Raw genomic sequence first — 16,111 nt, 5'->3', positions numbered from 1 at the left:
TGGTTTATTGGGTTGATTGACTTGTGCGTGCACGGAGCTGGGCTTACAGTGAGAAAAAAAAGCAGGCAGTTGCAGTTTGAGTTTGAAAAGTAACAGTAGCTCTTCTTTCTCTCTGGAAATTGAAGTCTGGGACCTGCAATTGAAGATCAGAGGTCTGCAAAAGGCAAGAGGTGTTTTCTCCTCGAGATTGGGTTTCTGCTGTGTGAAGACAGTTTTCTTCTGGAGGCTGTCATCTGAGAATCAAGATGGGTATCTCTCTTTAGCGCAGCATGATGGCACAGTGGAACTACTGCCTCACATCTCCAGGGACCCGGGTTCAATTCCAGCCTCAGGTCATCATCTGTATGGAATTTGCACGTTCTCCCCATTTCTGCATGGGTTTCCTCCCACACTGCAAAGATGTGCGGGTTAGGTGAATTGGCTATGCTAAATTGTCCCTTAGTGTCATGGGAATTAGTCAGGTAAATATATGGGGCTACGGGATAGGGCATGGGTGGGATTGTTGCCGAGGCAGGCTTGATGGGCCAAATGATCTCCTTCTGCACTGTAGGGATTATGATTCTCAGTCGAGTGGGGTTAAGAGCCTGGAAGATTGGGAATTCACGTAAGCCTGTGTCTTGATAACTGATTCTGAAGAGGAATTTACATCTATGGGGATAGTATTTAAATTGGAATAGAAATAGCTAGCAGTTAAGAGTTATGTATACTTTGTCATGTTCAAGTATTTCAGTTGGTAAAAGTTATACTAATTCTTTTAGTTGTATTTTAATTGTGTTAAGTGATGTTTGTTTTAATAAATGCTTCCTAATGGGTTAATAGAATCACACCTGGAGTGAAAGACTTTGCGCTCTCACTAATGCCAAAATCAAAAATAGTTGAGGTCTAGGCTAACTTCATAATAAACATTGGAGTTTCTGCTCTGGTCCTTAACACTGTGCTTTCCAGGAAGCCATTTGGAAACCAGTTTTCGTTTCGAGATAAAAAACAGAAAATACTGGAAATACTGAGCTAGTTAGGCAGCAACACTGAAGAAAGAAGTTGAGTTATCTTTTCAGGTAATTGACCTTCATCAGAATAGGTATCAGTCTGAAACATCAGCAGTTTCTCACCATTGTTGCTATCTAGCCAGCTGGGTATTTCCAACATTTGTTTTTTTCTAATCTCAGATTTTCATGACTTGTGCTATTTTGCTCTTGAATATGCTTCTGAACATTAGTCACAGGAGCTTTGTGAATAAACTGGTGAACATTTAAGAACAATAAGTGGAACTGCCGTTTAATAAATGTAGTTTTAAATTTAAGGATTTAGTGAATGGGGTACATTTGGCAGCGTTTATGTCAAGTGCAACTTACACATTGACAAAAAGTGCACCAATATAACAAAGCCAGTTAGAGTGCATCTTTAAACAGCAGATGGCACTATTGAAATTCCAATAACTATCTGGTTTCATTTTCATAGAATCACTAGTGCACAAGGAGGCCATTTAACCCATCAAGTCTGCACCGACCACAATCCCACCCAGGCCCTATTCCATAACCCCACATATTTACCCTGCTAACCCCCTGACACTAGGGTCAATTTAGCATGGCTAATCAACCTCACCCACACATCTTTGGAAGGTGGGAGGAAACCGGAGCATCTGGGGGAGATCCACACTGACACAGGGAGAACGTGCAAAGTCCGCACAGTGACCCAAGGCCAGAATTGAACCTGGGTTCCTGGCACTGAGGCAGCAGTGCTGACCACTGTGCCACCGAGCCACCTGTTTTGCATGCTCACCAATCTTTTCATTGTGAAATAAATTTTAAAATTTAAAAGGGATATTTGAACTTTTATTCTTTTACTCATAGCTGACAGAGATAGTGAATTTGTGGAACTTTAAAATGAGATATGGAAATTCCTTTTTTAGGAAACAGCAAAACGGCCGGTTATAACAGCCCAATGAAGAGTTTAAAGATTTTAGAATACATAAAATAAATGAGCCACAGTGCGATTTTGATTAATATCCGATCATTACTGTATGAACTCTATCATTTAATTGAACAGATTATGGTGCTAAAATTGATGGATGCATTTGCTTAAAATTATTGCACTTAAAACCTTTTAGTCTTTTTGGCCATTTAATTAAAAATCAGCACGCTCAAGGATTTCCAAACCAAGCTACGAGGAAATAGGTACAGCTTCTCTTTGCAAAGGACCGAATATGCATTTTCTCCCTGCAATGACATGCAGCATTTTGTTCCAGAAATCGGATTCAGGTATAAAGAACTCTTGGGGGCTTCCCAGGATTGCTGCTGGAGTTCACGACCATTTCAAACTATGCAAGTTTGCAAGATGGTCTCGTGAGTAGCTTCCCTACTGCTGAGCTAGAAGTTCTTGGGTTCAAGTTCCAAACTGGGACTTGATAACCACAGAAGATGTGTTCAAGGTGTGGCCAAGTAGGTTGATTGTCAACTTGTAAATCCTTCCAATGTGTTTATGGCAGGCGCTAAGAGTTGGGAGTCTCCTGGTCAGCAAAAACTGTGTGGTAGATGCAGCTGCAACAGCATACTGACGGTAAAAGATTCCACGCATGAGCTCCACTTCAACTCGTTTCTCACTCAAGGGGCCAATAAGCAAATTTCAGAAGGATAAGGTTTGGCAGAATATTAAATATGATTTTTATTATAGCTGAAAAGAAACAAGTTGCTGAGCAAAAAAAAGGTCAAAGCAATAAACTGCTAATTTAAGAGTCATAGATAAAGATGACGATTAGAGTGTATGTGGGTCCAGCTCTCAGGCCCCTTTTCTGTCTGCCACTCCCCCCATCCCTACACCATTCTCTCCAGCCTCTGATGGGTCCAACTTTGTGCCCTGGGCCCCACTCACGTTCCCAGCCAGATGAGGCGTGGTGTGCCACATTCCAGTCCGTGGAATGCCTTATTGAACAAGCCTGGTTTAGGCAATCTAAATAAAATGTTTCTGACTGAGTTAAGTGATATATGCACAGTATTTTTGCTCGAAAATCTGCCCTCTTTTGAGAGGGGGGAAAAAATAAAAGAATTAGGAAGAACATACAGCCAAACTGGCAAATTGAGTGTGTTTGTGTTGTGTGTCCAGATTATTTTGTGTGCAAGGATACTTGAATTTACAGGTGTGTTTTCTTGCCAGTGAGTAAGGTGGTTGCACACAGGAGAGTTGGAACAGATGCATAGCAAATCTGTGATATTCAGTTAAATCGTGAACCTTTCCTTAAGTGATTTTAATACAAGATACATCTGGTCAGATCGAGGATATTTAAAGAGAAAATTAATAACAAACAGTTAAAATCTCTGTAAAACTTTATTTCTACACTTACGTTATCATTATGATCTGCAATATCCCAGAACATTTAGCTGTTAAAAGGCACAATCCTACAGAAACTGAAGATGGGTTTGATTTTTATAGTTACATCACAAATGGAGAGATACACAGCACAGAAAACATACCCCATAGCTGGATGTTTGGAAAACATGGCTTTTTATATTTCAAGGCCCAACCAAGGAGAAGTTGTAACCATTGATATTTTTAAAATCAAAGTACAGTACCTGAGAAGCAGAAATGAAGCCCAGCTAGGCATCACACAGTAGATAACACTCAATAAATATCAATTATTTTTGGTACAATTTTGAAAACAGCCAGGGAATGTAACCTCAAAAAACAAAAAAAAACATTTCAGCAAACAAGTCTTAGGACCAGGAATGGCTAGAAATCATGATCTAAATAATATTTTGCTGTACTTTAGTCACATTTTCAATTATTTATAGGTAGTGTTAAGCATGTTATGTTCTGGAAAGTGCAGGCCAAAATACTGTTAAAACTAAAGCCACTGACCAGCTCAACATTACTGCTAATTTCCATGGATTTATTGGTGTTTAATCTTCTCCAACTAGAATTTGGATTTCATTAGTTCTAATGTACAATACATACATGGGCTACATTCATTGATCTTTGTCAGAATCCAACATGGTCACAGGTAGTCTAAATAGGCCCATTTATCTTTACATTGCATTGCAATAAAATGCAGATTTATTTTTTAAACCGGAAAACATGGTTGTACAAGACTACTGACAGGTAACAGACAAATTTGAGCATAATTAATAATGTGCCTTTTCAAACTTTCACACTTAACATGAATTGCATGTATACAAAAAAATGCTCAGTAGCAGTTTTATTTTTCGTTCTATTTTCACGTAAGGCAGAGTTAAGTTTTCAGGGTGAATCTGAATTGCAGAATACTGTAATAAAAACAGTGTGTATGCTTTGTGTAAAAAGGTTCAAAATAAGGAATCCCCATGCTGTTTCTTTAGAAAAAAACTATCCTGGGAAATTTTCCTTGCAGTTACATTTAAAGCAGAAGGGTGTGATTATTTGTACATAGGCACTACTGAACACCCAATTTCATTTTCAATTACTTCAGTTGTGAAGGGATTTAATATATGGCAACAGATATGTTTTCTCTTTGTTAACAAAAACAATGATTGAAAATCACATTATGGTTATGTCCAGTCATTTTAAAATACAGTTTAGTATGAAGGACCCACAGCCGGAATTGCAAGGCCCTTTATTGTGGGATTGACCATTCAGACATTTTAAATTACTGCCCATTTCTCCATATAATTTAATCCTATTAAGAAAATTAAATAGTACCATAACAAAAGCAGATATGAAAGTATGTGTATTCAACTTGCTTCAAAATGCTATCAAAGCCTCCGAGAAAGTAGCTTCACTCCATCAGAATGACAAAATTGCAAAGGTGCCCCAAAAAAAAACCTTCAAAAAATATTCAGAACTCCATCTATAAATACCAGCTCAAATGCTGTTGTGATCCATAATTTTACACTTGCAATCTGCTCCAAATCTGATTAACCATTGTTTTAGCATGCAATTTCTGCCTTCAGTAAAGATATTCACAGCTACGAAAGAGGGATGTGCAAGTCACATTCTGATAGCTATTTTAACATAGAAGACAACACATGTAATGCAGTCAAATTCCTGATGCAAACATGGATTTTCACTGCACCCTTTTCGCTCCCTCCCATTTCCATGCCGAATTAGTTTAAAAAATGTTAAAAATCAGTCATACTAGAGATACAAACTGAGATGTTTTGTAGTACACATCACACCCATCTACAGAAGGCATCATGATGCATATTTTTATTTCCCAAACACCCAAAAGCTAACAAAAAATTAATTGAGCCCTTTTCTTTTTAAGAGAACTGCATGGTTATATACAAATATATTACACACACAATTCTACTGTTCAAATGAAAAGGTGCAACACACATTCTGAAATTATAAATTACTGCTTTTTTTACTCAACACTTTCCTGCACATTCTGCATTACATAATATAACCTGAGGATAATGCTTCTTTGCTGAAGGTAACACTGGTCCTACAAATATAGAATATAAGTAGCCAAGCAAGCACTATCAAGGCAATGCAGATTCACAAAAAGTGCACATAGTTTATATTGTTTAGGTAACACTTGCTATATTCCTTGATGATTCGAAAATAGACATTTAACAGAGATACAAATTCTGAATAAAAGTAACCTATAAGATTCAGCAACTTTACAGACTGAGACAACCGCAAATTACTGTTTTATATGTCATCAGTCTATAAATAGAAGTGACATACCGTGATAAGAGATCTAAAAGCCTACAAATTTATTATGTCCTCAGTTACAAGCTGCACAGAGATGCTGCTTTCAGTCTGAATGGATTGGCATTTATTGGTTATGAATCCTGTAGGACATTACTTTCATGTGACAAAGGTGGGGTAATGACATTGGGTGGAGGGCGGGGGGGGGGGGGGGGGGGGGAGAGAGAGAAACGTGGGGAAGAAACTACAAAAACAGCTTTCACTTTCTTGCTACTAAATACTTTTCCAATTTCAAATGCTCAGCAAGTGATTTTGGTGAAGGTGAGCAAGGGGAGAAGTTCCCACTACACTGGAAGCTTACATTTTTAACAAGGCTGTGGCATGACTGCAAAATCCCTTGTGAAATATCCTGTCAGGATGCACTATAACTCGCACATGAATCATGCAAAATCGACCATGGTACTGGGGGCACCTAGCACCTGTTCATCACCACCAGCAAGGTGTCAATAAGTTCAGGAGATGGAAAGGGAAATTATTAGCAAGGGGGAAAAAAAAAGGCCAGTTTTTAAACCTTCTTTGAAATACTTGCTTTTAAAATGGCAAATCCTGAATGCATGTTAGTTTTGAAAGAGTGAATCATAATTTTAAATATTCATTTGTTTTAGTAGAATTCCATCACCCACCAAAATAAACGTTTGTGAACCTATAGATTCTAAAGAAAAGTTAACCACTAGTTGCATCTCGAGTTGTAAACTGTACAGCTATTAGGATGTGGACATTGTCAAAATCTTCATATTAATATCTGAAAAGTTACTACAACAATTTTGTGCAGGTTACTAGTTATGAACATCTGAGATAATCACACGATTTTCTCAGCAGCATTTGAACATGATTTTAAAGCAACAGTGGAACCATGTGTCTCTTAATGTTGCATTAAATGAAAATAGATAGTACTATTGCAGTATTTCAAAATACGAACATTTGTAAATTTAAGTTCCCCACCATCCCAAAAATCGATGGGCTTAAAATACCGTAACCTGATGACTTAAGCTCAAGCCATTCATATTACAGGTTTCCTCTCAGAGTTAAAAGAGAGATGTCTTTACGCAGAATGGCATCGGTAAATTTTCTGACTACTCCCAAATGGAGCTTTTAAGTAATGAGAATTTATCCATCATTTGCATTACTGAATTCGAAGTCTAATACAAACGCACTGAAATTGCAAGGTTTCCTGCATTTTTGCCGTCAGCACTTCTTTTAATCAAGTAAAAGGTCATCAAACTCTTTAGCTTTCAGTTAGAATATTTCATTTGTAAATTTGTGGAGGTATCTCTGTATAAGTGGTCTTGACAACACTAACTGAATGGTCCCTTTTCCCACACGGTAGCAGCCATAGCCCATGAGTCCCATAAGAGTTACTTTAATAGCAAACTTGAATACTTTAGTCGTCAATGATGGTGGAGGAACACTGTAAAAAAAAATCAAAATTAATTAGTCGAAGGAAGCAACAAAAAAAAAAATTACCATATAAACTCAAACTGATAAGAATTATACTGCATCAAAAGTACAATTCAATAAACCGCATATTGCATAACAGTACAAACACTACAGGTAGGCTACTAGGATGGTCAATTATGATTCCAACACTGTCCTTGCACTTTGCCATCACTGGCATACCTCAGAAGGAGCTCCTGAACAGCAATGAGGCACAACAACTTATACCCTTTTCTCCTCTGCCTCACAAGATAACAAGGATAAAAGAACTGCAGTATCAGGCGACCTTGGCTAACTCAGCATAATTTTACTGGTCTTTGTACCTCAGTGGCACATTAAATTATGAATTTCCTGACATTTTGTCTAACTATAGGATGTGCATACCCACTCAACTGAAAGTACGGCTTTTCACCACAACACTTTGTAACATCTTCATATCATTAATTATAGGGGGGCCATTTACAGGTGAATGCACCTTTATGTAATTCATATTTGCATAAGTTATTCAGATGCAATGACAAACATTTTTGCTTCATACCAATCAATTACTAAGTTTTATATGTATAAAATACATATTTTAATAAGTGACTGACTGGTGTTGAGAGTTGCTGCCACACTCGAGTTTTTATTAAAGCAATTCAGGAAGTAATCAGGGAGGTTGTCCCCATTACCAGCAGTTAATGATAAAACCGCTGATTGGTATTGATAAAGTATAGAATGTATTTTAACTCTAGAATGCCAAAGAAAAATTGATTTAAATACTACAACAAGCAGGGATGATATATATAGTTGCTCTAGATATCCGCTAAACAAAACCTGTATGTTTTTTAGATGAAGCAAAACCAATCTCTCCAAAACCAATTTCACTCATGCCCTTGGATCACTACTCCTACTGGACTGCCCAAAACTGCTTCAGAAAAATCTATTTTATAAAGGCCTCATTCCTTCTCCGACTGGACTTTCCAGTGTCCCTTAGCTTTTGGTCTAACTAACACCCATATCCGAAATATTGTCTTCCCTCCTTACAAATGCCAACCTGTAGCCAAACCTGCCAAATCCTTCTGGCCTAACTCCCACATCAGTTCAAACTATTGGCAGTTTGTCAGCAACATGGAAGCCCCAACTCAAGTTTTCTAGGTTTGCTTTGATCTTCCTCACCATGTGATGGCTTGCTGCATTTGAGCCTCCACTGGACTTTCCATAGACAAAAAGTTAATCAAAAAACCACGGAAGACATGCAGTTTCAAATTTTCATTTTTCTCACCACCAGTTTTTGTCCAAATCCAAAATCTGTTTTCCCAAATTAATCATGCATGATATACAGAAGGAAGATGATAATAGGCTTGGTACAAGATGCTTTGCTTATTGTTAACTCTTTCAAACTGAATTTTATACTTTCAGGCCTCAGAGCCAAGGACATAATTAGTATTTCTGGTTTGAGAAAAAGGTAATTTCATCGAGTCATCTGCTAGATTTTGAATTAATAAGAGGAGCTATACATGAACACAGTAATTTATTTGTGTATTATATGTGAATCTCTTCATGTATTTGTTTCAGTGCTACTCATCACAAACTCAAGACAAAATTGTTGCAGGTGAAAGATTATGGCAGATTTTACCTCATTAATTCTTGAATATTTAATAGATTATTCCAGTTCTTCTCAATGCCAGGTATGTGACCCATTCCAACTACTCCTACCACAACAGATGGTATTTGCTGGCTAGACTCAGCTGTGGGGTGAATAGAAAAATAACTTATCAGATCCTATGATAAATGCAGTGTAACCCAATAATCAATCCTTTTAACTGGATAAAATGGAAAATTACACCAAATTACTCAATTGTCCTACTGTACACGATCTTGTCAATTAAAAATACTGACCATAACAAATATATTTAGATATCCAGTGACTGTTTAGGCTACACAACGAAAAATAATTTTGATGCATGTACCCATAACTCAGTTCCAACCATTAGATCTGTTGCTTTTCACTGCAGTCACGTCAAACCATATTAGCATGCATACTAATCTTTGGCAGAACTGTATAAAACTTGTTGATAACTAGATTTACTCTATAAGAAGTCTCACAACACCAGGTTAAAGTCCAACAGGTTTATTTGGTAGCACGAGCTTTCGGAGTGCTGCCCGTTCATCAGGTGAGTGATGAAGGGGCGGCGCTCCGAAAGCTCGTGCTACCAAATAAACCTGTTAGACTTTAACCTGGTGTTGGGAGACTTCTTGCTGTGCCCACCCCAGTCCAACACCGGCATCTCCACATCATAGATTACCATGCACACACTCATGATGGCTTAACCTGTCCTAAATTCTAGGACTTTCACGCCTTCTCATCACTCATTGCCACAAAGTGTGAACAGGAATAGGCCATTCAGCCCCTCAAACCTGTTCAGTGAAGTGGAAAACCTAAATAAATTGACTCCAAACATTGCAATTGCTTGTGGAGAATTTTGGCCATAACCTGGGACCAATTATTCTTATTGATTCCTACGTTCAAAACCTTCCCTGCATTCTGTATCACACCTGAAAAGCATTCCAACAGAATTACTAAGATAGGATTTATGGGCTGAATAATTTCTTTCCCCATTGACAATCCCACTTTACATGGTCTATACATTGGAGAAAAAGAGTACTAGGCGACTGCAAGAGAAGCCAGATTAAGCCAGCAACACCAGGTCTTTCCAGCCGTACTCTTTCAGCAGGATCTGGAGACTCTGGAGCAATTTGAGACTTTTCCCAGGAGCCTGAATATTCGTGGGTCCCTCTTCATCTCTTATTTCCCTGAAGGCATGGATTTTAGCTGCAGTTTGGTTTCACGCATAATAGCAACCAGTCATTCTCTCATCCAAATCCAAATAATCCTTCATGAGCTTTAACTACTTATTGACAGACTAAGTGGGAACAAAAAAATCACCACGAAGCCCCGTCTTTCCACTAATGCACTTCTAGCAGAGGTCACTAAGTAGCATTCAATAGAAGAAACCCTGGGTGAGGCGATGTATAGTATATTGCTGTTGCCTTGGTCGAAATCAGCTAAATCAACAGAGTTTAGGGATCAAGCCTTGGAATGCGCTGGGTAGCAGCACAACCAGAGTTAGCTATCAGGGAGACTTGTATATTTGAGGGCTAAACACAATGCCAATGAGAATTCCAAGTACAGGCAACAATATCTTAATCTAGGCTGGTTTATATGCTTACGTCCTAAAGCCAGAGGTAGTTCTAATGGCTTTGCTGCCTGCTTCAGCATGTATGCTAGATAAACATCTCGTTCGGCAACAATTGTACGGTGAAGGTCAGGAAACTCTCCAATCATTTCAGACATCATCTGTTCCAGGAGATCTTTTTGTTTGCACTTTTCTACGTCATCTTTACTGAAACAGATAGATTAGTTAAAAATTTATGGACAAACATTTTCCTATCATTATTTTTCTCTTTGTCTAATTTCTTTTAATGCTTAAAAAAAAAAATCTTTCATATCCAATTCAAAATTGCATGTCTATTATGCATTTGATCTACAGTTTTACAAAGCAGTCCTACACCCTCAGTGCAGAGATGGAAGTAGGAGGTAAATAAGAGAGCAGGAAATGTACATTGGTTGGTTGGAGTGAGCCATGGTGCTCTCTCCAAGGATCAGCCTTTCGTCATATATTTGGATAAAATAATAGAAGTTATATATCCAAGTTTGCAGATGATTCTAAATTTGGAGTAGGTTGCATACATATGAGCAGAGTTACAACATAATTAGCCACACACTAGGAGGAGCCAAGGAATTTAAGCATCCATGTATAAAAATTACCGACAACTACTGCATAGCTACAATAAACAATCAGAAAAGCTAATGATATAATGGTTTTCATTTTAAAGGGGTTAAATAAAAAGGAGACCAAGTTATCTTTCAGTTACACAGATCCCTTGGCCAGAAACTTTTGGGGCACTGTAACTTAAAGGACTTTAGCCTTAGGAGAATGCACCAGAATTATACCGGGATCTCCTGGGTTAAATTATGACAGGTTGCATAAATTTATTTTCCCATGAGTTTAGAATATTGAGGGATGTTTGAATTGAAGTGATTAGATATGGCAGCATCAGAAATGATCTTCCAATTATTAGCTGAAAGAACAACGCAGCAAGATTTCACATTTTAAAAATTTACTGTAACGAATGACTAAAAGCACCATGAACGAAACACTTTTCTTTTTGGAGGCAACTTATACTTTAAGCTATAAAAATGAATGCACCCATTTTATAATCACCACCCATCGCACTGCCCATGGAATTACAGTCCTTGTATCAAGCAGTCCACAGTTCCAGTGGGTTCCTCGTATTCCCATTTTGCCATGGAGTAATTTCAAGTGACCACTTTCAGATACTTCCTTTAGTTTTCAGAGATTTTCTTAAATCCAAAACCAGCAATAAAGCCTGTTCTGAGTAGCCTTTTCCCTACTGGCCATACCAGGACCAATATCACGGAATCTTGGATACATCTGTATCTATTCAACTAGAGACTGTCTCCCTCCCACATCTGGCAGTGATAGATCGCAAAGCAGGCTTTTCTCTCTGCTGACCCTAGAACCTCTGTTGCCTGTCTGTAACATTCACTGATTTGTAGGGAAGTCCTATGACCTGATCTCAAAAATGGCTTCCTCTGCTCTCTTCCTCATGGCAATGTGAAACACATTAACCTCGCATTCAGGTGGAACTGTTAGTGATCTTGGACTCCACTTTCCTCCATCTTCGAAGTAAATGGACAGTTTACAGCACAACTGTTTAAAACATGGCACCTTGAACACCTCTCTGGAACTTTGACAGACTTAAACATGGAGACAATGGCAGCAGTCTCTAAGTGCAAGAAACATAATCTAAGCCTTTTTTTGATGTCTAAAAATTAAAACACACAGATTTACTGTCAGGCAGACTGCAAAACAGATCACATGTCCCTTAATTTAAAGCTTCAGTCCCAAAATGTAGTTTTATAATCCTCATAATTGTAACAAGATCATGACTGAGACTTTTATTATTAAGGGTATCACGTGTTATGGAGGTAACTAGAGTTGAGCTGTGTAGTACAAATCAGCCATAATCTAATGGAATGATAGAACAGGCTTAAGGAGCTGAATAGCCTACTCTGTTCCATTGTAAACTGCAAGAGGAAAGGTTAAATGATTTATCAAGATGATTTCAATCCTGAAAAATTACTAAATTAGCATACAATAGATGTTATCTGTACAACAATAATGTAATCATATCAGATACTATGGCTCTATGTTTGCTAGAAGTCAGCAATTGTGATGGTCACTCATGACATAAACAGTTATATTAGGACTTATTTAACAAGGAAAATATTTTTAGCCTAATCACAAAATAAAAGATTAACATAACCATGTCTAAGGAAGACCCCATCCATTGACGTTGATGGAATGTTTTAATTTTACCATTTTTTTCAGATCCTGATCTCATATTTCAAGAAAACACCAGTGTTGTATAATTTAAATTGTTCAGTTATAAGTAGCATGATTAAAGCATGCAAGTCCCAGAAATTATGAAGTATTTATTCATACCTGATAGGATCAGACAGGAAACAGAGGCCCCAGGCTAATTTGACCTTTTGCCAGATGGAAAGTGCAGCAATGGCCCTTTTAAAAGTGATGGGGATGGGCCTATCCCCAAGGTGAAACTTACAAAAAGGCACTTTTCCAGCCTGAAACACAGAAGATTTGAGATATTTTTGAAATGCATGTTTCGTAAAGGTTTACATGTCAATACACCATTCAGTATCCAGAAACCTTTATTCCAAAATAGGTGACCATTACATATATGATCAAGAGGATATCACTCCTTTTCTTGCAAGTCTTGACTCAATGGGAATACTTGCACTTCAAAGTGTTCAAGCCTCACTTGAACTTGAGCACAATCTAGACTGGCATAGCAGTACAGTATTAAGGGAGTACTGTTGAAGGCGTCATCTTTTAGATGTGATGAGAGGACCATTGCTGGGACATGATACCCTAATGGCTATGTTAATTGACGGGTGATCTAGAATCATGGATTGATATTGCAAGCAATCCAAGTTCATAGCTGATCATGACAGCTTGAGAATTGGAATTCTACTTAAAGATGGAAATAAAAAGCTGTTGCCAGAGAAAGTGGCCAAGAATCTGTTATAAAAAAACTAATGGCCTTTAGGGTATGAATTCTGATGTCCTTGTTCAGTCTGTCCTACGTTTGTGACTCCAGTTCCACACCAACATGGTTGATTCCACCCTCTGAAGTGCCAGCAAGTGATTCAGTTCTATTAAATCACACTGGAGTAGTTCAAAAAGGCTGCGCATCACCACTGTTCAAAAACAATTAAGGAGAGGCAGTAATATTGACCATGTCAGTCAGTGATGCTCATATTCAGAGAGTGAATTAAAAATATCCAATGGTCGTATTCAAAGAGCAGTATGGAAGTCTTGGCCAACATTCATTACTCATTAAACACCATTGAAACGTAACATTAAGATGTTGCTTATAGAATATCTTTGTATTATAGCCACTCCACATACTCTTGAATAAATGAAACTCAAATTTACAAGACCTTAATATTCAACTCAAATACACACTCAATTTACCCATAAATCTTGCTAAAATATATTACTCAAAATAAATGCCAGTTTATTGCATTTTATTGTCGTTGCGGTCAGAATATATGAGCACGAGGAGAGGCTTCTCAATTTCGAGAGACACGTTAGCTTATAAAACTGAATGCCTACCTCCTTGAAGGCCTCCCTGAATTCGCCTCCTGGGGCCATACCCAGCTGTTCAGTGATATGAGCAGAGACCTTCAACAACAGCATCTGCATTAATCCAGACATTACTCCATTCTGTTAAAACATAGATGCAAAAATGCTTGTTAAGCAGCCAAAAGAAGCATTTAGGTACTCACCATTACATTCAGCTAAAGCTTCTTGTTATTCATCAAAAAGTATCAAAAGGATATGACACTGACCACTGCTTAATTTGCTGATTAGTGTTTAAAACACCAACTTTTACAGATAACTGCCAGTGCATGAACAATCTGTAAAAATATTTCTTTAAAAAGAATACCCCATTTATTCTTTATAAAGGTTGACTGAGAAATTTATCGAGACTTTTGGGGGAAAAGAACTAGAATTGTGTCCCGGGAAGGTAAATCTGTGCATCTGAAAACCATCTCAGGTTGTTTTCAAAAGGGCTTTCATTTTGCTGACTGCCAAGTTTACCGTTTTCCATTCAAAAAGCTAACTCTTAGAAGAACACAGAAGCATTCTACAAATAAGAACGGGAATGAGATCAGGAGACGCAAAGTCAATTTTAATTTCTCTGTGCACCTTCAAAATCAAACTGCACCGTTGATATATGTAGACAAGTTCTGTTCCTCCCTGAAAGCAATCAAGAGATAAGGGAAGCAAAGCCATTTAATAAAATTGGTGAATCTAGATATACAAAATAATCATTAAAAATTTTAAACAGAATCTTGGATTCGAATGAATTTGCATGAACCTAAACTGGGTGACAAAAACCTTCCTCATTCAATGTTACTGGAATTTTTGGAATATTTGAAATAAGGAAATTTGGTATGTCTGCTACAACTCTCACCAACTTCTACAGATGCACCATAGAAAACATTCTTTCCGGTTGTATCACAGCTTGGTATGGCTCCTGCTCTGCCCAAGATCGCAAAAAACTACAAAGGGTCGCGAATGAAGCCCAGTCCATCACTCAAACCAGCCTCCCATCCATTGACACGGTCTACACTTCCCACTGCCTTGGAAATAATCAAGGACCTCCATCGGGAAAAAGATATAAAAGTCTCAGATCACGTATCAACTCAAAAACAGCTTCTTTCCTGCTGCCAGACTTTTGAATAGACCTAACTCGCATTAAGTTGATCTTTCTCTACACCCTAGCTATGACTGTAACACTACAGTCTGCGCTCTCTCCTTTCCTTCCCCATGTACGGTATCTTTGTCTGCATAGCGCGCAAGAAACAATACTTTTCACTGTATTCTAATACATGTGACAATAATAAATCAAATATCAAAAAGGAAAAAGCAGAGTATTATTAGCTTTACCGGGGAAGAGGGGATAGAGAAAAAGGAAAGACAAGAGAAAGAGGAAAGATAAAGTAGAGGAAAAGACAGGCGAGAGAGAGAGAGTCTGTACAGAGAAAGGCAGGAGAAGGACTAAACTTATAGAGTGTTATTCACATCCCAAAATGCTCTGCAGGCAACAAATTACTTTTGAACTGCAGTCAATATATTTTTTTGAGGCAAACATGAGAGTCTAAAAACAATATAATGAATAATCTGTTAATCTGTGTTTGGTGGTGCGAGCTGACAGAAAAATTATGGCCAGCAGTGAAATACCCTGGTCTTAACAGTGCAATAAGATATTTTGAGAGGCTTGTTTCACCTGAAGGTCAGCATCTCAAATCATGCAATGCACCCAGGTGCTGCAGTGAAGTGTCAGCCCAGATGTTTTACTTAGATGTTGAAGTGAGCCATAAACACTGAAATTCTCTAACTCAAGAGTTTAGAGTGCCATCACGGAGGCAAGTTTGACAATGAAGATCGATGGGACTGAACAAGCTATCACAGCACATTTCTGGCATATGCATCTGGTACTTAGTCACTGAAGTGACAATTTAGAATGCATTGCGGCTTTCTGTAAACATATTAAAAACACCATCCAGGAGGATAATAAAATGCAATTTTCAAATTAAAACCCACTCAAGTAACATTACTCAAACTCCATTTAGAGATAGTTTAGGTACTACCTGCTTTCATCTTCAAAAGAAATTAAATTACCACATGATGAAATTCCAATAAGATAATGTTATTGAAGTGAGGCCCAATTCATTTATTTTTAAATACATATGAATTAAACTTAACAATGCTTCCATGTATGAGATTCAATAAACGCTACTTAAGCTATTTGTTTAAAAAAAGTGAGTTGCGAA

At 37.8% G+C, this 16,111-nt stretch overlaps 1 protein-coding gene across 5 annotated transcripts in view; it reads right to left on the bottom strand.

Annotated features, from left to right (window-relative positions):
- Positions 1-3,304: 3,304 nt before the first annotated feature.
- The window catches only part of trabd (TraB domain containing), a 35,369-nt gene continuing 22,562 nt past the window's right edge, over positions 3,305-16,111 (bottom strand). For all 5 annotated transcript variants that reach the window (XM_078235554.1, XM_078235555.1, XM_078235557.1 and 2 more), the window contains 5 exons: positions 13,884-13,994; positions 12,690-12,829; positions 10,330-10,502; positions 8,735-8,846; positions 3,305-7,090 (listed from right to left, as the gene is read on the bottom strand). In XM_078235554.1, the coding sequence (XP_078091680.1) occupies positions 6,919-7,090; positions 8,735-8,846; positions 10,330-10,502; positions 12,690-12,829; positions 13,884-13,994 (708 nt within the window). In that variant the 3' untranslated portion in view covers positions 3,305-6,918. The remainder of the gene's footprint in view (positions 7,091-8,734; positions 8,847-10,329; positions 10,503-12,689; positions 12,830-13,883; positions 13,995-16,111) is intronic.

This window comes from Mustelus asterias, chromosome 19 (assembly GCF_964213995.1).
Source record: "Mustelus asterias chromosome 19, sMusAst1.hap1.1, whole genome shotgun sequence".
Classification (NCBI taxonomy): domain Eukaryota; kingdom Metazoa; phylum Chordata; class Chondrichthyes; order Carcharhiniformes; family Triakidae; genus Mustelus; species Mustelus asterias.
Note: the sequence above shows the minus strand (reverse complement) of the source record. Positions and strands in the feature narration are given on the sequence as shown.